The 26,430-nt window shown below is 34.3% G+C and overlaps 1 protein-coding gene across 5 annotated transcripts; it reads right to left on the reverse strand.

The window, feature by feature from the left end:
• Window positions 1-369: 369 nt before the first annotated feature.
• LOC128228743 (dynein intermediate chain 2, ciliary-like) lies at window positions 370-19,606 on the reverse strand. 5 transcript variants are annotated; one of them, XM_052940231.1, is made up of 22 exons: window positions 19,512-19,606; window positions 17,693-17,731; window positions 15,575-15,628; window positions 15,355-15,402; window positions 14,681-14,761; window positions 13,913-14,039; window positions 13,624-13,700; window positions 13,225-13,257; window positions 12,316-12,447; window positions 11,630-11,731; window positions 10,870-10,953; window positions 9,182-9,269; window positions 8,636-8,797; window positions 7,840-8,084; window positions 7,484-7,573; window positions 7,125-7,212; window positions 6,729-6,874; window positions 5,508-5,632; window positions 5,244-5,343; window positions 4,555-4,688; window positions 4,298-4,349; window positions 370-910 (listed from the first exon to the last, which is right to left on the reverse strand). In XM_052940231.1, the coding sequence occupies exons 1-22, from the start codon at window positions 19,542-19,544 to the stop codon at window positions 800-802; spliced, it is 2,151 nt and encodes a 716-aa protein (XP_052796191.1). In that variant the 5' UTR covers window positions 19,545-19,606; the 3' UTR covers window positions 370-799. The 5 variants fall into 5 exon arrangements, with proteins under 5 accessions (XP_052796191.1, XP_052796190.1, XP_052796189.1 ...); XM_052940230.1 differs by lacking the exon at window positions 17,693-17,731 and adding an exon at window positions 17,806-17,859 and having other exon boundaries at window positions 9,182-9,266; XM_052940229.1 differs by lacking the exon at window positions 17,693-17,731 and adding an exon at window positions 17,806-17,859.
• Between the last annotated feature and the right edge of the window lie 6,824 nt (window positions 19,607-26,430).

Genomic DNA, 26,430 nt, shown 5'->3' on the forward strand with positions numbered 1-26,430 from the left:
GGTTGGTCAAAGTACGCGTGGAGTCCTTCGGACTCCACACACATTGACCAACCCAATTGCGTTCATACCCCGATAATGACATCAACCCCGCAATTCATTACTTAAATGGAAACAAAGAAAAAAAAGCTGTTTTTTTTATGGATTTGAACTTCCTCTACATTGAAACTCTCGCACAATTGTATGTCTGTGCTAACAACATAAAAAAGGATAAATCTGAACAGTTTTCATTAGGGTTGGTCTACCTGGGTCTTTTTGATACTCCATCCTCAGGCAATCACTAGGCACTTAGTTATACCAATTATGACTGTATTATCAATTGCAGTATGAATTAAAAAAACTCCATAAAAAAACAAAGAAATACAACTGCAATGTTGCTTTTTAATTTATTGGTGTTCACATACTATCCAATAAATAAAATTGGAAATACAACATCACAGAAAATGCCAACAAATTATCAACAACAAATAAATAGATTTATACTAAGATAGTATCAACTGTCATTAGATAAAATATTGGCAGGGGTATTTTCGTATTGTTATAGCTGTGTCCATATCCAGCAAGGTCATAGTCCACGTCAGTGTACACAGCATATTTACAATTAATAACCACCTTAGGTGCTGTTCACAAATAAATTAAGCTGTATTTAGATTCGTATGATAGTATCTTTGTTTAAAGTTAGAGTATCTGATATTTCATACTACTGTAGATCCTTCAATATTCCACAGAATAAATAACAACCGAGAAGATTGAAGTTGGTTGGTATGTTATCAGCAGTACAGGCAATGGTTGGTGTTTTGCTCTAGTTCTTGCCCTCTGGGGGATCACGCACCATAAGCAAGATCTTGTCAAGTTTGGCGATCTCTGCTTGCTCACGTGCTGCCGGGTCTGGGGCTGCAACGCCCTTCTTCTCCTAAAACACAAACATTGTTTTACATAGAGCCAAGGGTACAAGTGAAGAGCAGAAGGGCGTTTGTGTCTGTTTTAAGTTTAGAGATGACAAGTTTATTCAACATACAAAACAGTTGATGAAGCTCTTGTGATGAATTTGAAATAAACAATAAAATGCCATCCTTTCCATTGTTGGAAAGAACATTAAAACTGTGACAAAAAAAACTACTCACTAAAAGACCACATCGCGAAATAACTTGTTTTCTTCCAATGCACTGTTAACCAACGTTTTTTATTGACACAAACTGATATATGATGCAGAACTCTTATTAACAATTCAGCAAACAGCACCAGTTGAACAGCAGTGGAATGGACAAAATAACTGCACATATAAGGGCCAAGGACTGCATGTTATTTGCTGCATGTTATTTGCTGTTGACTATGGAAAAAAAAACTGAAACCACCTAGGCAGGTCTACTTTAACAATTTAATTGAATTTGATAAATACTTATCATTATAGTATACATGCAGGATAATTTTGAAGTGTTGAACAATAATTATAATTAGAATAATAATAATAAAATGAATATGAATTACTAGTAGAATACCAAATATTATCCTCAATGAATCAGAAGAAAGGCAAAGTACATGTACATGTGGCTATCATGTGGCTATAAAAGGTAACTGAATTCAACTCGAGCTGTCACGGGAGTGACAAAACAAGCCACCTGGACACAGGAATTGTAGGCTTTGATAATATGCCATAACACCTGTATTTTATGGTGTAAAACATGTTAATCGTTTCATAAGTTATTATCCCAAAACCGTATTTTTGGCAAATTTTAAGTTGAAAAGGGGCTGTTTAATACCATTTTACTGTTAATAAGTTATCATCAGGAAACCAAATTTGGGCAAATACTAAGTTTTTTGTATTTAGGATGACATGGAGTAATGTTAAGGGATACAAAAGATTATTTAAATATGTCCCTTTCATGAGTCATTTTCCGGACACCTGTAATATTTTTAAGTTGAAAAGGGCAAAAAACTCCACCAATTAATAGTTTGTAATCAAAGTCAAACTTGACGTTTATCTTAGGGTGTTAAACATGTGAACAAAAATTCTTTAAATTATTGACCTTTCCATGAGTTATTGTCCAAAAAGACCGACCAACTGTATAGCTCACTCCCATATACATCCCTAAAGATTGTGTCCTACATAAAAGCGTGTTTTGCAAGTTTTAGAGGTAGGACAGTGCCTGTCGACAATACATTGTACTCACTTGGGTAAATTGGTAATCACTCGACATAATAAACAAAAGTAAGGGTAACTGTTGTTCATAAAATAATTACTTTTTTTTTAAAAATGAACAGAGAGCAATAAATTTTTATGTAATAAGTCCAAATTTTTATGTAATAAGTCCTAATAGTAAAACATTATATATTCTTTAATTTTGTTCTCATTTCTATATGTGACACTACTAACTAACCATGCAAAAGTAACAATATGTAATCGGGTATATTTTTTATCAAGAACACAGTGATCTATCTTCAAACAGAATTCAATGATAAGTGCCATCCAAAGGGAATTGTTGACTGTTGATCGTGTTCATTTCATATGAACTTTTATTTTAAAAAAATAAATAAAACATACAGGAAATCTTACTAACTGTATGTGCAAGAAAAAAGCTAATGAAAACATCATAGAGATAGTGCACTAGTTGACATGTGAATGATGTCCTTATTGACCATATAACCAACCATTCTCATCATGCATGTGATAAATCTTAGGTTGTGTTGTCATGGAACTCCATGAGCCGATAGTTTGTAAATGCCACCTGCTGTGTAAGTTGTTGGATACTTTCACAGTTTTTACCCCATAATTAACATTTTTCATTCATTGAAGTTAAAGGCTTCTTTTATCGTTTTTGATTTGGTTCTTATTTCAGAATTGCACTAAAAAAACCTATACGTTAATGACTTATGAAAGGCATTTCTGGCCATATCCAGCATAAACCAACCAGTTTCATAATATTATCAGAATGTACCTATCATTTTGACTTTGATTTCACTGTAGAATTGTATTTCATTATTTCAAGCTTCAACTTGAAGTCAATGTGTTTGGGTAGCAGGTGACATTTCTTGATTACGACCTGGGTTCCAGCAATCATACATTCCGCCAGACTTACAACAAGCCGATGATAAAGGACAGATAAGGGACTCAAACTGTCCTCCTCCTCCTCATTAGACTTGCAACAACATTATCAACATTAAAACAACGGAGTAACATTAGCAACAAATCCAGCAATGCACCATTCTTTAAAATAATTGAGAATATAATAGTTCTTTTTTAACAAAAACAATGCCATGAAAAAAAGAAAATGTGTAAATTGCTTAATATGTCAATATATATTAGACCAGATGTAATTTCAAAGAGCACAAGCATGGCAATATCTCTGAATACATAATTTACATTTTAAAGCAAATGTATAATAAACGTTACTTTCAGGCAATACTATGGTAGTGAAAATTTATATGAATTGGAAAATCATGAATGTTAAGAAAAGGGCACCGCAAACAATTTTTATTTTTAGACATCATCATGTAAATGTGACTTATGTTCCAGGAATATCTACAAGATGTGGTTGAAGAGTGCAACATATTGTAGTGAATAATCTAATAATGCTTTATCCAATAATTTTGCATCACCACTGTTTTTTCCACCTCTTTGTGGATTGGGCCAGGGCTCTTAGAATGGTGAAAATAGAGACAAAATGCCGGAAACAGGAGAAAATTTCATACAAAGAAAAAACAGCAAAGCCCCCTTTGAGATCTTTGGTATTAAGAATATTAAGATAAATAGGTTTCTTTTACTTATTTAATTACGATGGTGAATTTTGAGACTAAACTTCTTTAGACTTTTAGTGACTTTAAAAAAGCTGAGATTCAGCTTAATTTTCAGTTGAAAAATAACACTGTCAACTGAACATTTGCAAATGAGTTTGAAAAAGATCCATTGAAATATGAGTGAGAATATGCTTGAAGATTAAAATAATCTCAATAATAAAGGGTAAGACCCTGCTTTAAGGCCATCCCCGTAACACAACTGAATATGTGTGAAATATTGTCAAAGATGTAAATGAATGAGGAGTTGCACACAATGTAATTAGCTTACAGACAGAAGGATGAAATACATCATGACATAATTGGTTTCCCACTTGCTTATAACAAAAAAACATGTACACTTTCGGTTATAACTAACATTATCACATAATATAACTAGTCGAGAGCAGAAAATTATTAGTATCAGAAATATACAAAAGGAGTAGAAATAATTTTGATCTCTTCATTACTTTATGCACTTTCAGATAAATATCAAAAACAGTTACCCTCTCTTTCTTTCAATACTTACTTTTGGTTGTTTTCTAAGATTTGGTGAAAGTTTGCAACTGGTAACAGTTCCCCTGAAACAAAAATGACTTGTAGCAGAGATCAAGAACGCAGAAATGTTCCTGTTAACTAAATAAGGAAGTTTTGCAATATTTTGATATTTTCAAACAGTCTTAAGCAGTCATGCCAATTAACAAGAAGGTGACATACACATGTAAGAATTCTGAAGATCTGAACACTAAATCACAAACTGAGAAGGACTACAGTTGTCTATTGTACCTGTCATCTCCTACTATAACCATGGGATAGACCGGGTTAAACTCAAGGTGGGTGAGTTTGGTTTTCTTTTTCTGTGCCACCATCTGCTCACACAGCGGCTCATACTTGTTCACATTCAGATCATATACAAACAGCTGAAAATGAAATAAATGTGTAATCATTACAATTCACACTCTGTAATGGTTGTCTTAGCCAATATAAATTCCATAGTATATTGTTCTGGAAATTATATTGAAGTACAATTTTACATGGCAACTATTATCAGGTCCACACAGCAAGTACATGTATAATTAAATTAGTATATTATCATAAAAAATATAACAACAAATCACTATATCTTGACTATGTTTCAGGCTAGTATCACTTACACACGAACACATATCACTATATCGTGACTATGTATCAGGCAACTATCACTAACATGACAACATATCACTATATCGTGACTATGTTTCAGGCTAGTATCACTTACATGACAACATATCACTATATCGTGACTATGTTTCAGGCTAGTATCACTTACATATGACAACAAATCATTATAGTATATAAAATCATGGCCCGTTCATATGTTAACACAATATTAAAACATATGGTTTTATCTTCAAATTGTGGGTAAACAGTAAAAGTTAAGGACACAAAAAGGACATATCATTAACTAAAAAAGGTAAACTGGCCACATAACATACCTTGCCATCGGCAGTGACTGCAGCAAACACAGTGGATGAGAATGGGGCCCAGGCTACGTCTCCAACAGAGTTGTTTAGATCAAAGGTGAACAGTGGCTTCCTATTAGCAATAAAACAGTTTCTCAATATCTTCATACATAGAAAATCTCACACATGTTATTATTATGTTCAATTATTTTTTACATACATAAAGAACTCACCTTCTGCTAGTATTTTTTGAAGCATAATGTCATTGTAAAGTCAAGTTTTAACTTATGAACATACTTTGCTGAGGAATCTCCTGATTCATTTTTGTCTGATGCAGATTTTGTTCCACGTTCCCAGATCTTGACCGTCCAGTCAGCACTGCATGTGACATAGATGTCGGGGTGGTATGGGTTCCAGCGAACCTGAAATATATATGGACAAAATTAATTTTACATAGTTATTTTAATTAATTTAATAAATTGTTATTCCAGGACAACAGTAATTTGATACACAATAAATGTCAGCAAAAATTATGGCTTACCTTGTATACAGCCATATTTTGCTTACCTTGTATACAGCCACATTCGGATTACCTTGTATACAGTAATGATGGAACGTGTGGAATGGGGTCCGATTTTCAAACACTAGTATACAGCCATATTTGACTTACTTTGTATACAGCCATGTTTGGCTTACCTAGTATACAGCCATGTTTGTCTTACCTAGTAAACAGCCATATTTGGCTTACCTAGTATACAGCTTTGTTTGGTACCTTGTATACAGCCATATTTGGCTTACCTTGTATACAGCCATATTTTGCTTACCTAGTATACAGCCATATTTGGCTTACCTTGTATACAGCCATATTTTGCTTACCTAGTATACAGCCATATTTGGCTTACCTAGTATACAGCCATATTTGGCTTACCTTGTATACAGCCATACTTTGCTTACCTAGTATACAGCCATATTTGGCTTACCTAGTATACAGCCATATTTTGCTTACCTAGTATATTTGGCTTACCTTGTATACAGCCATATTTTGCTTACCTTGTATACAGCCATATTTTGCTTACCTAGTATACAGCCATATTTTGCTTACCTTGTATACAGCCATATTTGGCTTACCTTGTATACAGCCATATTTGGCTTACCTTGTATACAGCCATATTTTGCTTACCTTGTATACAGCCATATTTGGCTTACCTTGTATACAGCCATATTTGGCTTACCTTGTATACAGCCATATTTTGCTTACCTTGTATACAGCCATATTTTGCTTACCTTGTATACAGCCATATTTTGCTTACCTTGTATACAGCCATATTTGGCTTACCTTGTATACAGCCATATTTGGCTTACCTTGTATACAGCCATATTTTGCTTACCTTGTATACAGCCACATTCGGCTTACCTTGTATACAGCCATATTTGGCTTACCTTGTATACAGCCATGTTTGTCTAACCTTGTATACAGCCATGTTTGGCTAACCTAGTATATGGCCATGTTTGGCTTACCTTGTATACAGCCATATTGTGTGCATCCATGGAGTCAAGGAACTGGCTGCTGTATGCCTTTGAGCATGTGTGGATCTTGCCCTCCTCTGTCCCCACCACAAACAGGTAGTCGTTCTTACGGTGGAAGTCAAAGGCAGTGCCACAACCTGTTCACATGCACACATTTATATACATATCTGATACATGACTAAAGCTTTTGTTGCAATCTTTCAGAAATTCTTCACAGATTCTTATCAATACACTGAATAAACATATTTAAACAATGACAACAAATAATCACATTAATTAATTGTAAATTTCCAAATATAAAATATATAGCCAAGAAAACTTTAATAAAAAGGCAGCGTAGTTATAAGTCTTTCAATAATGAAGATAGAACACTTGACATGGGCTCACCTATAGTGCTTATCTTTGTACCATCTGGACCTTCAGCTGGGGCGTCAGGTAAGGCGAGCTTGATCACATCTTGGAATGTCAACTCATTCTACAACACACACATTAGTTGAAATGACAAGCAAAAGCTTAAAGAAAGCATAAACCTCTATCAGAGTATTAACCTAGTGAAGACAAACAACAAAACAAACAAAAATATACATCATTCATTTTTAAAGAATGCTTTTTATAAAACAAAATTCAAAACAGAATGTTAACTCACCCTTAACTTCCTACAATTCTCTAAGAACCATTGATAATAAGTTTTCTGAAGTATGGTACTTCCACAGACAATAAAGCCATAAAAAAGCTGGCATGCTTACCTTAAGTATGGTCCAGTGTGCGATTCGGCCATCGGAGGAGATGGAATAGAAGTTGTGGTTGTTTTCAAGGTCATCCTTCTGCCAGCGAACCTGATATTAAGACAAGTCATTCATGACCAAATAATTACCCCTTTGTATTGTCTTAACTACATTGGTACTGAAAACCACTGTTGTGGATGTGCCTCAAATCGTATACCTTTGTATGAGAATTTTACAGACAGTTAGCTAAAGATATTCATTTTCTTTACCTTAGATCACTTAACCATTAGTCTTCAACCTAAAAGTCCATCAATTAAATACAGAAAACAAAATATTATGTGCAATATTACTTCTAGATTTCAGTTTGAAGAGCCTACCTGCCAGACCGGGTCAGTGTGTTTGCCATTCTTGGCCGTGCATCTATGGACTGGTCCATCCTTCTTCTGTACATTGTACACACCTACGCTGCCATCATAGAAACCCACGGCCACCATATATGGGTGCTCTGGGTGCACATCAAGGCACATAACTCCGCTGTCGGTCTCAAAAATGTGCTCAGGGAAAGAGGGGTTCTTAAGGGAATAGAACAAGATCATGCCATTTCCCTGCTTCATGAAGTCATCTGAAAGTTGTATTTTCAACAGTGAGAAAAAACTTGGTTTATTATGTGCTATCCATTGGATTATAGACAAGAGCTGTCACAGAGACAGCGCGCTCGACTCTTCCGCCGCTTTTCAGTGTATGGATTGAAAAGTTTTGGCAAAACATGCATGGATCACTGTTAGATTAGATTTCAATGCAATACATAACGTGCATAAAAGTTTCAAAGCCATATGTCAAAAAAATTATTACTCGGGGATATAATTGATATCTTAGTGTTATCATGCACTGTTATTTTAACCAAAAGCTGGGACAAACAACCAATGATTTCCTGAATGGCTTGACGTCATCAAAATTTTAGGGCACTTTTGCAACTAAAGATGAATTGACACCCTTTTAATGTCAGTTTAACTGACTGAGAAAATAATATATTTCTGATTTTGGACCCAAAATTTCCGTGATTGCATCCCTAATTTTGGTGTTCAATGCAGCTTCAACACAAATTAAGGTAAGGTATTTTACATTAAAGTATTTCTGCTCAATGAAAGTGTTCTTATGTTTGACAATACTTACAGGATCCAAAGGAGACAGCGAACAGGTCTCTGTATTTTGGGTTCCAGCAAAGGGAGGTCACAGCAAGCTTCTTCGCTTTCTCAAATGAGAATCTCCACAGTGGGAGGAGTGTTCCTTCATTGTCACGGTACTCATCGGACGGATCCTCCCAGTACTTGAAATCTACATGACAGATGCACATTTAACAAGTTGTTGTTGCTATATTTTGACACTGAACTTCTATCAAATGTTGTTATTTTTATTTTGTGAGCACATGTGAAACGAACAAGGATCTTAAATCATTCATCATTTTTTGTGTTAACAACTATCAATTTCATTACTTATTGATTGGTAAATTACATGAGAAACACACAAATTTCAGACTGGGCTTAGTGAAATTGCTATGTTACTGTTTTATTAAAAATCATGGAATTTTAATGGAAAAGTAATTTTTCCAGGATTTTTTTTTTATTTTTTTACGAATTTTGGCAAATCTTTTGTAAGATTTGTTTAAGGACTTGTAGAGCTGCTGGAAAGCTTGCAATAACTAAAGCAAGCTATATGTACCTTGAGCAATATCATCGTATGTGTTCTGGTTAACCATTCTCTCCACGATCTTGGAAGCTTTTGAAATGCGTGACACGTCATCACCCTGTAGAACAAACAAAGGAAAACTGAAACATGAGTCATGGAATACATCTTACTAAATATATTTTTGGTCACATAGCAAAACACGTGGAAATAGAATGTATGCTGTATGCTAGAAGGTTAAGAAATATCTATTGCAGATATGTCAAATGATATTATCGCTGAGTCTTGTGTTAATTTTGTTACAAAATCTGTATTTCTAAGAAAACTCTTGCTTATTTCAAACATAAAAGTAAACGCTTACTTGATGCATTTGCTTACTAGCAAATTTTAAGATAATGTAAACAAGAAATTGCAATTGATTAAGCTTAACATCTGTATATGTCAACAAATTTGAAAAAAAATGAAATAGACCCATAGTATTTTTAATTGTATAAAAGACATTAGTAGAAGTTTGTTTAACAAGCAGAATGCTTCTGAAGTTGAAATGTTAAGCAAATTACTAGTGACGCAGAAATCAGTTTGAATTGAACAGACCAAAGCCAGAAATTAGACTGAATCTGATCACTGACACTGATGGGAGGGTAATGGAGTATGGTTGTTTAGATGATCACTGACACTGAAGGGAGGGTAATGGAGTATGGTTGTTTAGATGCAGGTGTTCAAAAATGATTGTTTGTTACAATTTCTGTCGATATATTGAAAACACACTGTACAGGTTAGGCAGGGTTCATTGTACTTTTATACACAAACTATTAGTTTCAGTGCTAAGGAAAGACATTGAAGAAGCAAATGTTTGCTTGTGTTTTTTATCATGCAGCAAAAACTGCCATTCTTTAATTACCACCGGCAACAGTGCTTTGCCAAAAAGTTCAAATGTTAATTGGAGAGCACTATATACATTCCATGAGGGAAACAGTATTATAGGCACTTGCATAACCAAAAATATGTTAAGTCCAATAAACAAATATGAAGGTTGTTAATGTATAAGTTATCTTAAATCAGGAACAAGACCAGTTAGATCAGGTTGGCAACATTGATCTTATATTACCTGCTGTAGAGTTTTAAAGGAATAAAGGGAGTTGAGTTATTTTTCATTTAAAGCTTACAAGGTGAATATATTTAATCGTCACTAATTATGATCCTCATATTCTTAAGAACTGAACTAAACCTAAAGAATTTTTTATATTTTCAGTACTGTTACAAAACAACATAAGAAATATATGTCAGTATATTGTTCTGTAATTCATAATTTTTACAACTTTTAAAGCGAGTATTTTCTCTTGGACTTACCTGCTGTAATAAAAAAAGAAGAAAAAAAAGATTAGTGAGAGAAACATAAAAAATCAATGTTAATATTTTACATGCCACTAAGAACAATTTAACTGTATTCTTTAACACAGGATTTAAATATCATCAACCAATTGGAATTGACACAAAGAAAGGGTTATAAACCAAGCTTTATTTATGGGGAGACAATTACATACGAGTGCAAGCAGCCATTATGACACAGACCTACGTAACCTTGAAAGGTTCCATTTTGCAACCATCAGGCTGTTCCTGGACTACCGGTAACCAGGCTGAACAGCATTTACCAAAGTCACAAAGTTATGAAATGTTGCAGGTCCTTACTCGTCCAGTAATGGTGAGGTGTTTGCATGACTTACCGAAGTCTCAGTAATGGTGAGGCGTTTGCGTGACTTCTCCTCCTCCTTTCTTCCTGGGATCACCTTTTTCTCCTTGTTCTTTTCCTGAGCAATACATAAGCAAAACATGACAAATCTATACCACTAACATACAAAAAACTAATGAAAAAATAATGGCATAATATTTTAGTCAATTCTCTACATCTATCTCTAAGTTTGTTGAACTTTCAAAGTTCATCCATTGAAAGTTCATTGACTTCGATTCTGGCCAAACTCCAGTTATTTCTCAATCTCAAACTCAGCTTTTTTTTCCACATTACAACATCACATTTTTCACAATTACTAATGTTTTTTTTTATTTTTGAAAGTTAAATCTCTTGAGCATTATGTTAATAAACAGCAATGCTCAATATTCTAAACAGACATATTTCTAGAGCACAAAATGTACTTAAGTATGAACTCAAAAATAAGAAAATGGACCTAGTAAAGTACCAATTTTTGCTCTATAATTACTTTTCATGAAAACATAATCTATGAGAGAAAGTGCTTAAAACAGATTCAAGCATTTAAATCATATCCTACCACTATGTGATAAAATGAGCTGAGACTGAGAATTGACTTCAGTTTTTTAATGATATTGGGGCCTTGTACTTAACGAATAAAGGTCACAAATCTATATAAATTTTTGTGTACTAGAAAAATAGTAAGCTGCATAAATATCTTAGAGTCAATTGACCTATAAGCATCTGAACCTGGAAGTCAGGGATAGGCTAGCTCTGACCTGTTTCTCAAAGTCCTCTTGGTAGGCATCAAAGATCTCCCATTGTGTGACATTTGAGGAGAACACAGCACGTGGTGGTGGTTCTGTCGCTGTTCCCCTCTCCTGCAAAGCCAAAGGTCTGATGTTAGAAGCATGTCTTTTATTTTACTTCAAGAAACATTTCATCATTTAGGTATATAATAATGCAATTATATCAAATTCAAAGACCATAAAAAACAAATCTGAATATGGCAGGGTCAATGTTTAATCATGACAAAATGTTTGCAAACTAGTAAGAGAAAACATATTGCATGAATCTGTACATTTTTTTTTATTCTCATAGACTAACCGTGTTGACCATTTTTTATTTTTTGTCTTAAAATGAGCAAATTTTTTGCGTGAATGTCTTGAGCCAGTGATATAAGAAGGCTGACTAAAGATTAGATCGCAGCTTTTCATCTTTAGGTAAAAAAATTGTTGCTTTATGGCTAAAAGCGTTTCTAACGCTTTATGTAAAATCAAACTTTTCCGCACGTTTTTAATCAATTGAGATCTGTTTTATTGTGAGTTATCTTGCATGACTAATTTTGAAGACATGTACACTAACATCGGCTTAGACAAAACTAAATGTCAAAACTTTCAATTAGTGAGAGTGCAGCTCTAAAGTGCCAAAAGGCACTGAATTTTCAGGTGAGAGGGGCACTTACCCTATAAGGGTTGTTGTATGTCTGTGAGGCCCGTTCACTGTAGTTGAACTGGTTGGTGAGTTTCCGTGAGGCACCTCCGGCTGCTTGTGCGGGGGCTGGAGTCACAGCATCCTCTCTCTGCTCATCCTTGGCCTGCATGGGATATTTGACATGGGATGGTTAGGAATTTACATTAATACAAAAAAGCATGTGTTCCACTGCAAAAGTGGAATAGGCTAATTGTTACAATCAAGGTAAGATCATCTAGAAAAATTGGTTCAAAGACATTAAATTGGCTGATGGGAACCATGTTAAATTGAAAAAAAGTACATAAGAAAAATAAATTTGCCATATTGCATACAAACATTAACAAAAGTTAGCTACTGTTAACAAGCAATGCATGTTCACAACAGTGACACTGAGTCTAATATCTGTAATACAAAAAATATTTTGCCGGAAATGTCCAATACTTATTTTAAACAAAATGCTTTACTACTGATAAGCAATCACAAGTGAAAAAACAACAATAATTTGCTACAAATACAATGCAGTGTTTCAGTCAAATAAAAGCAATAAAATAGATATATTTAAAAGACATTTCATTCTCCATGTAATGAAAAAGGTCACTGAAAAAGAAGGTGCAGAATTGAAACTTGGAGTGCAGTATTGGTGAACAACATACATTCACTTTTATGCAAACAGAATTCGTAAACATTGTCATCAAGCCCTGTTAAAATCTACAAGCAGAATCAATGGATTGTATTTGTAAATGTTGTATTTAGAGATTTGATTAATACAGGATCAGCCAAAATTGTGGCGTAACAGTTTAGAGCCCAACCATGACAGTTAAGAGCCCAGATATGACAACAGACTAATTTTCTGCTTGTAGATTACAGAAAATAGTGAAAGCATTGGCTACAGTATTGTCACCTCATCCATGTCTGCTTCCTGCACGGGGGATTGCTACCAGGTAAATACACCAACAGTTACCCAAAGAAATTGAATTTTGAACACCACACACAAAATAGCAATCATAAATCAATTTTTTATCTTAGCAGACAGATTTTCCATTATCTATGTTATTTGAGTAGCAACTTTACAATGCTATTAAAGTTTAAAATTTCAAGACATGAATCAAGGCACCGGTAGTCTCCCCTGCTTTACTTTATCTGGCTAATGCCCGCCTCTACTAAGAAGTTCATCTAATTAGTGTCCTTGCATACATTATATATATATATATATATATATATATATATATATATATATATATATATATATATATATATATATATCCTTATCCTTCTCTCCTACCCAAACTATATAGCATACCTCCTCTTTGGCCTCCTCTCCCTCAGCACCAGCGGAAGGGGCCTCTCCTGCCTCACTTACTGCGTGCTCACTGTGAGCTGAAAATATCCCAACCACAGGTCTTTTTAAATTGTGGTCTTTTTAAATCTCCATGGAACACATTCAACCAGACAACTTGCATAATAAACACAACGTAAATATAATACATTCATATCTTGTAACTGTATTGGTATGTGTTATTGATACTTGGTTGTCATGATTTCGACTGCAAAGACATCTTCAACCTTGATAAATAGTGACAGAAACTAACCCTCAGGAACCCCCATTTTGGCCTGCTGCCTCTGTGCCTCATCCGAGTCTTTGTGGATCATGTTGCCATCCAGGGCAAAGTGGATCGCCAGCTGGTCCACACTTGATGTCTGCTTGTACTGCTTCTCCTAAAAACACACAATACATAACTGGTTTTGAACTATTTTCCGAGACTTTACTCCATTTTGTAGTCACCTTCAACTCTTTCGGTGCAGCGACGTGTGTCAGAACAATTTGCCGCTCATCATAATATTCACTATTCATTGGCAAACGAATGAAAAAAAGAAGAAAAATTTCAACTATTCGCCTTTTTTGCGTCCATTGTACAAAAAACACTCCTGTTTGTCATTTCAGTACGGCATATAATTTGGCTTTATGAATGGATTCCGACTCTAGGTTGCAGTTTAAATATTGAACAAGGTAATCAGATTATTATTGCTTTATTGTTTTTGTCTTCTATTTTCAGTTGATAACTGGCATGAAAGAAAAATCATAATATAGTGTTTTTTTATGACTATAGAATGTGGAAGTGTGAGAAAACCCCAAATATGTCTACAGTGTGTATAATAAGTTCTGTTATGATCAGAATTTTACCTAATACATAGATAATAAAACATGGTTAAGTCAGTATACAGGTAGTCTTCTAATCTAAGTTTGTGTAATTATATAATGCTTAATAGCTCTTGTACTCAAGTAAAGATGTGAATCTACCAGTTTTACAATGGTGCAACCACCATAAATATTAAAAATGAGTTTAATTTGCATTTACCTTGAAGCTGTATCTGACGATATTCTGTGGGGCATGAGGGTTGTTGGCTGTCAGAATACGTGTGAACTCCTCCTTCAGCTCCTGTGGGTGCAGACATGTTCATATGTTACTTAACACCAAGTGAAGGAACCTGCACCTTAGGTTTAAAATCTGGTACTTAGTTTAAGAATAATAAAGTTTATTGTCAAACATAATATATGCATTTATATGAATAAATAAATTATATCAAAGGTACTATGATATATTTTCCACTTTATATATGCTGATTTCTACATAAAAAATAACACATGACTGTGTATTCAAATAAATTTGAGAAGTGCTGCAAAGCAAACACAAGTGCTCATCTGTTGTTGTGTTTTTACATTTCAACAAGGGGCATAACTCATCAATTATTAAAATGAGAGCTATGGGCCTGGCTGCACATGTACACATTGTGTCTAGCAATATTCATTGTACCATGTTTCATTTAAAAACAGTGAACTGTTGTTGAGTTAGCGCCATGTTTTTTTTTAACAATGTCACCAATGACGACATCAAGGCTATGACAATATCTTGTTTTTTGTAGGAAAGCAGACAAGCTTATAAATTAACAACTTTCATATAAATATAGTTGAAAGTGATTTCTAATAATTAAAAAATGAGAAGTTAATGCAGAGGTGTATATCGCCACCTACCTGTTCTGAAAGGTCCAGCTGGTCATCTGGTTTCACCAGCGTCTTGGTCTGAAACATAACAATCATTTAGGTAATATAATAGATACAATTATTTATATATAAAAGTACTATATATAAATTACGAAATGGTACAAAATAAAATGATATTTATACAAAGGAGTGAAACACTGACATAATCAATTCTTAAACATTAGCTAGCAAATAATATATGAATACTTACATTCACCCATTCATCATTGTCCGTGCCATCAATGTCTGTCATGTCATCACCATCCTGTCAAACACAAAGTCTTCATGAGCAATACACAGCTGGTTCATTCAGAGGGTTAGATTATAGTAACAACTTTTACGCTTACTATTATTTAAATAAATCTTTAAACTGCATTTTATTAAGTATGATTGGATTTAATTAATTTTGCACTAGATTTCACATTTAATATTACATATTGGAAATATAATATGAGAATGTTTGGTTCTTTCACCAGGCAAGTTCTAGATCCGCCAGCTATCTACAATTTCCTCTTGAGTTAACTTTAACTAATATTTCACTGGCAAACACAACAATACGCAAAACTAAAATGAATATTACTGTTGCAAAACTTGAACACAGACAGGACATTTTTATACAGGTACGTGTTACTGACACATTTAGAATATCTTTTTGTCAAAAAAAACAGCAACACAAACACTAAAAGCATAAATTAAAGACAAACAATCATAAACTGTAACATATAAAACCATCTTTGTTGCAAAATGAAAAATGCTTCTTTTTTAATGATGCTTGTTCATCTGGAAGTTCTTTTAGACAAAAACGAACAGTTGCAAAAACCAAACACCAAACAAGCTGCCCAGGACTGTGTGCAATTAAAACTCTACGGGGGTGTCACTGCTCTCTTTATTTTTAAAGGTAACACAATCAAAGCATTGAATTGATTCCAAAATGCTTCAAAAGTTTCTGAGTTGCAAAATAAAATAAGAAAAAACTTAGGCTTATGTGAAGTGTTTCATGTAACAAGATAATCTAGGTTATAAACCAATACTCGTGATTTGGTATAATCATCCACACAAGATTTTAGCAGAAATATCATTAACAGACCAGAATTGGACTGGAAAGCAAGTATTTGTTACTAAAATGTCAGAGTTTTTTTGACAGGTAAATTGTTTAAACTGGTCCCAATTTCTCAAAAAAATCATAAGTCTCTTGTAACAGGATTAAGCTAAGCTAGTTTTGTTTTGGTATATTTTGTGTTATATCAACACACTTAAGAGTTCTTGTTATTTAAAAAAAAAGATCTTTATTATAATCATGATAATCTTATTTTTTTCTAGTAAAATCATGATTAAGTTGAAAATTTGGCTTAATGAAATAAGCTACTTAAGCACCATGTACCCTTCAGAACATTCAAGAAATTTGGGCCTGGACTTTTATTCAAAATTTATGTCAAATGAAAGTAAGCAATATATTACAAATTTACATTTGGAAACTAAATTGAATTATTTTCACTTATTAATTTTTAATGATTTTTGTTTGCAATTATTTTGGGCATACATAAGTATATACACTGTATTACTAATACAAAAAGCTCTTAGCATTTTCCACATTAAAGATAAAAATACTTGAGAAAAAAATGTTTCACTTATGGTTGGAAAACTGTACTGGTGATTACAATTTCATGAACCAAATTAGTACATTTTGAAATACACAAATTAAAATTCAATAATTTTGATATATGTACACAAATTACTTACTAATTAAATGCCCTTTTAGGCTTGGTGAAGAAAAAACGCTTTTTCATTGTCGCACATTTCAAAAATAATATAACACTAGATAATCAAATCTGATGAAGGCACTCTGACAGTATGGATAGTATGTGCAAAAGTGTACAAATGAATATGTGACGTTAGGACATTTACATAATAAAATCTTACTTACAAATATTAAAAAAAGACTAATTGTTATTGTTTGAGAGTATTTCCTTTTTTCATTAACTCCCATATTGAAACAGTGAAAATTAGGCAAGGATTAACTGATTAATAACAGGTATGTAAATATTTGACAATGCTCTTCACTTATATGAACTCTTAAGTTATTGAATCATGTCCTTGACAACATAGTATACAACAGTTTACATCACCCACTACCCTCGTATTTGAAACTATACTCTTGCACAAAACTCTTATTTATGTGATATTTAAGTAATGATAACTTAGAGAAATATAAAATAGTAAAAATGAAATACAACAAACGTATTGAATAAGTGTTTGATGACTGAAATAGCAAAGCACACCCCAGCAGAGAAACTGCACACAGAATGTCCTAGGGAAACACAGGTCTTACCTTCGCCTTTGGGCGTGTAGGTTTGGCCTTAGCCGGTGCCTGATGAGAACAAAATGTGACACATTATTTATTGGTGTTCACTTAAATATCAATGCAAGTAGAATGTAACTTACACGAATTCTGGTTTGCCTTCTTTTCATCATGTTAGCTACTCCTGACATGCCCTCCTAAAGTTGAAAGAGGCATATTTTATACTTTTTCTTTAAAGGGACTCCCTCACAGATTTTATTTAGTTTTTTTAAACTTTGTTCCAAATATTTATTTTACTTTTATGAACAAAACTAAAATGCAACCAGCAGATATAGAACTTTGTACATCCAAAACTTAAACTACTTAATTTCCGATAACTGGTATTACTGATGCTTTTCGACAAGATAGGGCAATTTTCATTATATTTTAAAATAACTATTAACAAAAGAGCCTCTAGTTTGAGCAATCGAAAACAAGCATTTTGTTCACATTTCATACAAAATTGATTTTTTCGTTGTCTGACCCTATAAAATGTGAATGAGTCCTTTTAAGCATTTTTTTCAAAAGTAACAACATTTAAAACAATATGGTAAAGAATATCTGGAATACAGAATATAGCACCATGCACGAGATATTTCTTGTATTGACAACTTGAAATATCAAACATCAGAATGTTTGGGCTGGAATGGTGACTTGATAACTTGATAAATTTTGTCCAACATCATGAGTTTTCTACAGTAACTTATCCTATCATTTACATGTATTTATGATTAAGTTCTTGACTACATGATGTATTTTTTTCGATTGGAATGAACTTTGGACGAGGAGTAGCTGAAATATAAGAACATGGCATAAAGTATGGTTGAATTGTTTATATGTAAATATAAATTTCAATAACGCTTTTACCATTTTGTGAAGTCACGTGTGTCAATTTTATTATTGTAATTAAGCTACTGACAGATATCTGGAGCAAATAATTAGCATGGCTTATAACCACTGCAGTACATGAACATTCATTAATAAATTAAAAGCAAGTGTTATGGACACAACAAATCTTCAAATACCAAAAATCTCCTGGCATCTTTTGTATGTTTCACATTCGGTAAATCTGGTTTTGGGTTGAGCCTGAAGCAGGCTAGTTCAAATTTCTTAAACTTTTCTTTTGCTCATAAGGCTTCCATCATGTCTAAATATGATGCTCATTTAAACTGTACACATTTGTTGCCAAAATTGGGTTTGCTGGAAATTTTAGTATATCGCTTATTTTTCATCAAAATCATCTTTTGGAACGAGAAATATGGAATGCAAACAATGATATATATAAATACCAATTAAACTTGTCTTAAATCCAGATAATTTCAACACACATTAAGATGTGTGTAGGCCAATGCCTGGATGACTATGTCACATGGGACCTGACTCAGCATATAAACAATTATTAAATAACTCCATATAATCACAGGTAGAACTGGGTACACTTAATGGTGATTTATATTAAACATGTAATTAAAACAGTCATCCAAATTAGACTATAGAATCAACAAGCCTGAATTCTAACATAACTGGTTGGCTACCGCTGTACAAAGTCTAACATTTTTGAGAATTAATAGTTCCTGCTAATTTCAACCAGTATCAAGATTTTCTAAAATTTGTTAAATTCTGATCATGGTCAATTAGGCAGAAACCATTTTGGGTTAATGCAAAATTTTGTAAATTACTTTAAAATCTATTTTGATTTTTGTTGTTTTATTTTAATTAAACATATGAACAATGCTATTGAATAAAACAAGTTGCAGTTAAAGATCTCCCATTTAATTTCTGAAAATATAATGATTTGTTATTAAATTACCGGCTTTCCTTTGCCCAGTTTTGCTGGTGGCATTTTTGAGATCTTTCCCAAACTTCTGTTTACAACTAGTAATGGCCGACTAAGTTGCTATAGACAACAATGTGACTGGTATTGAACGGAAAGAAAAATCAACGACAAGTTAATGTAGTGCGCCTGTGCGACTATCGCTCAATATTTATGGTTACGGGCCACTAATTAATGTCTTTATACATTTCAAGTAAAATAGGCTATCTTCAGACAGACAAGATAGAAGTATAAGGAAATTGCATACAACACCTTACAATTGTTAATTAAAGTATAATAATAAAAAATACATTAATTGTCGGCCCTTATATCATTTATACTGTAACCGCTGTGCTCGGGTGATTTACGACCACCCTCGGTTCGGTTCAGGGTATGTCAATGCTGGGAGTTCAAGGAGGGAAAAAATGACTGCACGTTTCTTTGACCAATTATCATAATTTTGTTGATAGTTTCTATATGCCATTGCTTTTGCAGTATTTTTTTTTGATTCAAAAGAAACAGTATTTGACATAATATTTAATTCTTCGCAATTATGATCTCATTTAATTATATGTTTTCAAAAGAAGGTAATGTCAGAATTCTCAACTACAGGGACAACTCCGCGTTTTGCTACACTCGCCATTAAAGAACAAATACGCCAGTATCCTGATGCATTTTGATGCCAATACTGTGAAGTTCCATGCTTTTATTTTGTATCACTCATATTTAACATAAATAGTGTACATTTATATGTTCTGTTATTTTGATAATCATATTGGTGTAAATTGATGATTTATTGAAATTTTTATTTAGTTATCTACGAATATATGAAAAAGAATGTTGTTAAATATATAAAACTGACATTATTGTGTTTATTTGTGGTTATTCAGATTTTTTTCGTTAAGATTAACCAAAATTTTGCGATAATTTTAACGTTAGCTTTTTCCCGACGACAACGACGACGTGGCAAATGATGATGATAATATTGACACTTTTCTAATAAACCGTACCAACTTTTGGAATTGCTTAAAAATGATGATGAACTGAGAGGTATTGCATTTGGAAAACTGTTCGAAGATACTGTTTTGACTGGTTGGTTTTATTGAATACAGACAATTTATAATTCGATCTTTATTGTGTTTACTTTTGTTAAAACTTTTACATATACAGTATTTAAGATCAATTCAAAATACCTGATAAAATCTTCAGTTGAAGACATGATCCAAAGACTAAATACACGTACCCCTGAAACCGACATTATTTTTTTCCACATGGAGGGTACTTCTTCTATGCGCATGCACACCGGAAGGCGATAGTATGCTGGTGATAACACGACAGTACGATGATAAAAACATGACACTACGATGGTGAAAACGCGAAAGTACGATGATTAAAACGCGACAGTACGATCATGAAAACGCGACAGTTTGTTGGTGAAAACGCGACAGTACTATAATGACAACACGATAGTACGATAATAAAGACGCGAAAGTACAACGATGAAATCGCTACATTGCGATGACAAAAACGCGACAGTACGATGATGAAAAGGCGATATTACGATGATGAAACGCGACAGTACGATGATGGAAACACGACAGTACGATGATGAAAACACGACAGTACGTTAACGAAAACGCGACAACACGATACTACGATAACGAAAACGAATTATTACGATGGAGAAAACGCGACAATACGATGGTGAAAACACGATAGTATATCGCATTATCACCATCGTACTGTAACAGTTGTATTATCGCGTTTTCGTTCTCGTGCTGTCGCGTTTTATCGTCGTACTGTCGCGTTTTCACCATCGTACTGTCGTATTTACGCATTTTCATTGTGGTACTTTCGAGTATTGCGTTTCAGATTAACACATTCACAGGCGATGGCCCTAACGGCATTCCGTAGTCGGGCTCTGTGTTTACATTGTTTCGCAGCAGTTTTCCACTTCCTTGCACTGACTTACCTTTTCGGAAGCAATCAAGTGTGTATAATTAGCACGTGAAAGTCACGTGATGAGTATCGATAATATACCGACCCTAATTTTAAGCTTTTCAGAATTGTTAACAGCCAAAAATGTAGGTTGATGCTTTAGAGACATTTGGCAACGGTTGCCTTTTTATATTAGAAAACGCAATTTACGGTCTATTTTTTCTTATATAACGGCCTAATAGCAGAGGGCTTGTGTTTTTGCCACGAATGCGGTAAATTGCTGATTTATTTACCTCGGGTGCGGAAAATGGTGGGTACATTTGCCTCGGGTGCGGTAAAACGTGGGTACATTTGCCTCGGGTGCGGAATATCGCGGGTTTAAATGCATCGGGTGGTATGACGGCCAACAGTAGATCTTTCGACTGAATTGGTGTAAACCGAAAAAGGTTCACGACTGATTGAAGGTACATGTTGAACGACAGTTAGTTTAATCGTATTTTATTGTATATAATATACGCACGTCATATAAATCACTTCAACAAATAATATAATTATACAATTGGGTTGGGCCAGAAGTTATAACAACGCTAGAAAATGGCCCTTCCCGCAGTGTGTCAGACTATCGGTTAGATTGAAAAGTTATGACAAGATCAATTTACATGTGCATAAATAAATAAAACTTCATGATAATAATCAATTTTAGGTTTTGAATTTGTAAGAGATTGACTTAAAGATAAGTTAACGGAAGAGAGAGAGAGAGAGAGAGAGAGAGAGAGAGAGAGGGAGAGGGGGGGGGGGGAGAAAGATAGAATGAGAAAAGATACATGTAAACGAATCTGTTGTCGCCAAGTCCCCGTGGCTAGTACTACAAGTATAATGATAGACAGGCTACTGAACTCCATTTATTTTAAATCTTTTAGTAGCAACAATATATGTTTGCACTTTGTGGAAAATGCATGTTTTTGGTGCGTCATTCAGATAACTGCGGCCGTGTAGTAATTTATTGGTATTCAGTGGGCGATATTGCCTAGTTTGAAGGAATAATTGCAGCCGTTGTGCAGTAAACCGACTGCATTTGAAAAGATAGTGTCATTTGAAACAAGTCGAGCAACTGGGTTTCGATCACTTCTCTAAGTAACACACTCCGGATGAAACATCACTTTCCGACTCCTAGAACCCGATTTTGAGTCATACCATACTTCATTGGGCTATTCTTTTTCATAACCGGTGATGCCGCAGTAACATATTTAGAGGGCAAAAAGAAATTTCTAGAAAGTCTTACGAAAAATGTATTCCATCGGAATATTTTGCACTGGAGTATCAGTCAAGTCCACTTGTCCGCAGACTTGCCCTTTCCTGTAAGGGAACTACATTTCTCCCCATACCCGTTCACCAAGTTTTTAAAACAGCCTTCATTACCTCGTCTTATTTCGCTTAGCAGCCTTGTCTACCACAGAAAGGCATCGAAGAAGGGGCAGTAGCCTTTACTAATATGAATGGATGCGTTGTATGCATGAAAAAGAAGAACAAAAATTAACAACCAATTGTTCTTCTTATCCTTAAAGTTCCGTCACCCCATTCCTAATCGGATGATAAAAGAGTTTTTCTTGACTTCTGAACTCCAGCTAGGTAACATATCTCCTGAACCACACGGCTCTAAACCTTTCGACCCTGGTCGCTATGAAAACGAGAAGGAAATTCATAGTGAAGAATTTTCAAAACAAACCTTGGTGGTCATCGTAGCCGTTTGATTTCTATTCGGAATCGCCTGTGTATACAGTGTGAAATAATCAGTTATCGCAATAATGTTTTGGATTCCACCTTTGGAAGGCTCCAAAGACAAATAATCCATGCAAACTATTGGCTGCAGGGAATGGTTGTTAACTAATTTTACGACAGCTTCCACTTTGCACTATAAAACGAGGAAATGTCGAACTAAAGATTCAACGTCGTCATATTCTAATGCAAGTCGATACAATTGAGAAAGAAGAATGTAAATGGTTCGATCCCGGACTTTGCTACCGACATAATTATGCAGACATTTCAACATAGGCAGTACCAACTATTGAAAGTACGGCCATTTAAAAACACGATATAGCAAACCATTTAAAATTAAAAAAAAACTTACTTCTCCCACTTAAATACATTCAAACAGCTGGCGATTCAGCCCTCAAAGCGCTCCCTTTACACAAAATACCAAACTGAACCAACTCGAACACACGACGGCAATACCTTTTCCCTGCTACAATACCCAATGGAGACCATTTAGACTAGAGCACTGAACACGCTCAGAACCCAATCCTAAGATTCAGAACAACAAAGGACCTCTAAGAAGGAAACAAAAAGAATAATTCTGTGAACGGGATAGGTTTTTTCATCACCACGTTACCATACTGCCATCAGCAATAACACGGTCTTTGTTTTCTTGAAATTGTCACAAAATTCTAAACCTTTTGTTTGAGTATTAAAAGGCTCGTTATTGTGTATCTGACCAGTGCCATGTGGATTTGTATGGTGCTTTGTTTTCTTATTTGTGGAGGTACCAACAAGAAGATCATTCAGGTTTCGCCAGTTGGTAGTAATCTTTAACGAAAGGTCGGTTATAACCGGTACAACCCTAGAGGGAGCGCAGCAGCATGGCAATTTTAGGACCAGCTCACATGTCAAGAGAAGACAACTCTGTAGATTTGGGATCAGTCTCCATACCACTAACGCTAACTAAATTACCAAGAAAGCTAACGCTGAACACGAAAAGCTCACATTTGCTGGGTTTTTAGCCCTTAACCGGTTCGAATTTGAGGTTGCAAGTTGCTCAAAACCCAGGTACGTATTTAACTAGCAATTCTCTGTTGAAACTATTTTCATCGCATATATTAAACAACACAGATAGAAAATTGATTATCTCCATTCTAAAATGGCGCTTGTTTATCTGAAAAATACAAAAAAGGATTGGAAAATACGACGTAACTCATGAGACGTGTCTGTCCAAGATAAAAAACGGGCCAATTTTAGATAACAGTACATTAGCGAGACTTACGCAAGTGTCTGTCATTGTGTTTGAATATACATGAATTTTATACAAGATCTGCCAGTCAGCTCTTTCTAGCTGTAAAACTGCAGTTAGTGAAAGAGGCTCAACCCTCATATCTGTTCAAGTATTTTGGCAACCCTACCGACTTATACTTTTAAATCATGAAATGAGATGGGAACCACTATCATGTAGGCTGAGAGTAAAATTCCGTTTCTATATTTTAATACACACCTTTATGCTAAAATCTTAATTGAATTTCATAAGCATGGTAAGCCTCATTAAAACAACAACAGCACATTTCCAGGCATCCTCGGCTACCCAGCGTATCATAACCAATTATATAGGTTATGCTACGCTGGGGTGCCGAGAATGATTTCCAGGAATCATTATGGTAACGCCTGATTTTTGAATATTCGTAACTGAATCATATGTCAATCATTTTCTGCAAACTTACTTTGGAGAAAGACACTAGAACCATCTCATTAGCAACGCAGACCGAGCTACGATCAGATCCATTAAAGCATACAAAAAAGGTCATATAGAAGCAGGCTAATAATACCTCCTTGGCGAGACCCTTGTGTAACCGGAAACCATGACCATGTCTAGCAGATTACTATCTTGTTTAACAATAATAACAAAGAACGAGTCATGTAATTCATATTTACGTAATGAACAAGATACTTCGAAATTATTTTTTATACGATTTTCAGCCCAGAAAAACTTATTTCTGTCATAATGTCGCTCCGACATCTCATAATTTTATTAAACCTGCACCGTTGCCAACATTATTTTCTTTGCAAGACAAATGGTGTCCAACCAATATTTACATTCACATATGCAGTATGCGCATAATCTCCTACATTTAAGAAATATCTAACACTTCTAAGCTGTTTGGCAAATATTCAGTTATATTGTCCAGTAGCCAACAATACAAACATCTTCCACCTTAAGTAATGATGTTTACAGCTTAAGTTTCATACAAATTGAAAAGTACAGTGTTTTACCTTTACTCCTCAAAATTGTTTCGATAATAACAAATTACTCAGATTCATTGAGAAATGGGCGTGCGTCGTTCTTGTTGTACTCGGATCATGAGAACAAGGCAATGTATCGTTTTTATTCTACTCGGATCATGAGTACGAGGCAATGTATCGTTCTTATTCTACTCGGATCATGAGAACAAGGCAATGTATCGTTCTTATTGTACTCGGATCAAGAGAACAAGGCAATGTATCGTTCGTATTGTACTCGGATCATGAGTACAAGGCAATGCATCGTTCTTATTGTACTCGGATCATGAGTACACGGCAATGTATCTCTTATTGTACTCGGATCATGAGTACGAGGCAATGTATCGTTCTTATTGTTCTCGGATCATGAGTACAAGGCAATGTATCGTTCTTATTTACTCGGATCATGAGTACAAGGCAATGTATCGTTCTTTAAAGTATTGCACACCAAACCAATGTCTATGGTCATTCATCTGTTCAAGTCATCAAAAGAAATCTTGTATTGATATATACAATTTATTAGGCCAAAAACGAAGCTATGAGAGAGAATCCCTCCCCCCCCCGTAACAGGTTTCAGACCCAAGACCTCTCCACTGGATTGTAGGTTACAACCTATTGCATATTGGAAACGGTTTTCCGAAACTAATAATTATGTTATAATTTCATGTTGAAAAAAATGTTTTGTATGATATAGTATAACTAGCTACGTAACACTTATACATAAGGAGTCAAGTCTACGTTCAATAGATCATTTTACTGATAAACAATTTGAATAAGGATCCCATATGTTCGTATATATATATATATATATATATATATATATATATCGTATTAGCACGATAAACAATTTAGTGCCATATAGTTCTAGTTTACCGTATCATGTACACAATAACATATATTTCTATCAAATTTCAAACTAAATTTAATATAGAGGTAT

Source organism: Mya arenaria, chromosome 3 (assembly GCF_026914265.1).
Source record: "Mya arenaria isolate MELC-2E11 chromosome 3, ASM2691426v1".
Classification (NCBI taxonomy): Eukaryota; Metazoa; Mollusca; class Bivalvia; order Myida; family Myidae; genus Mya; species Mya arenaria.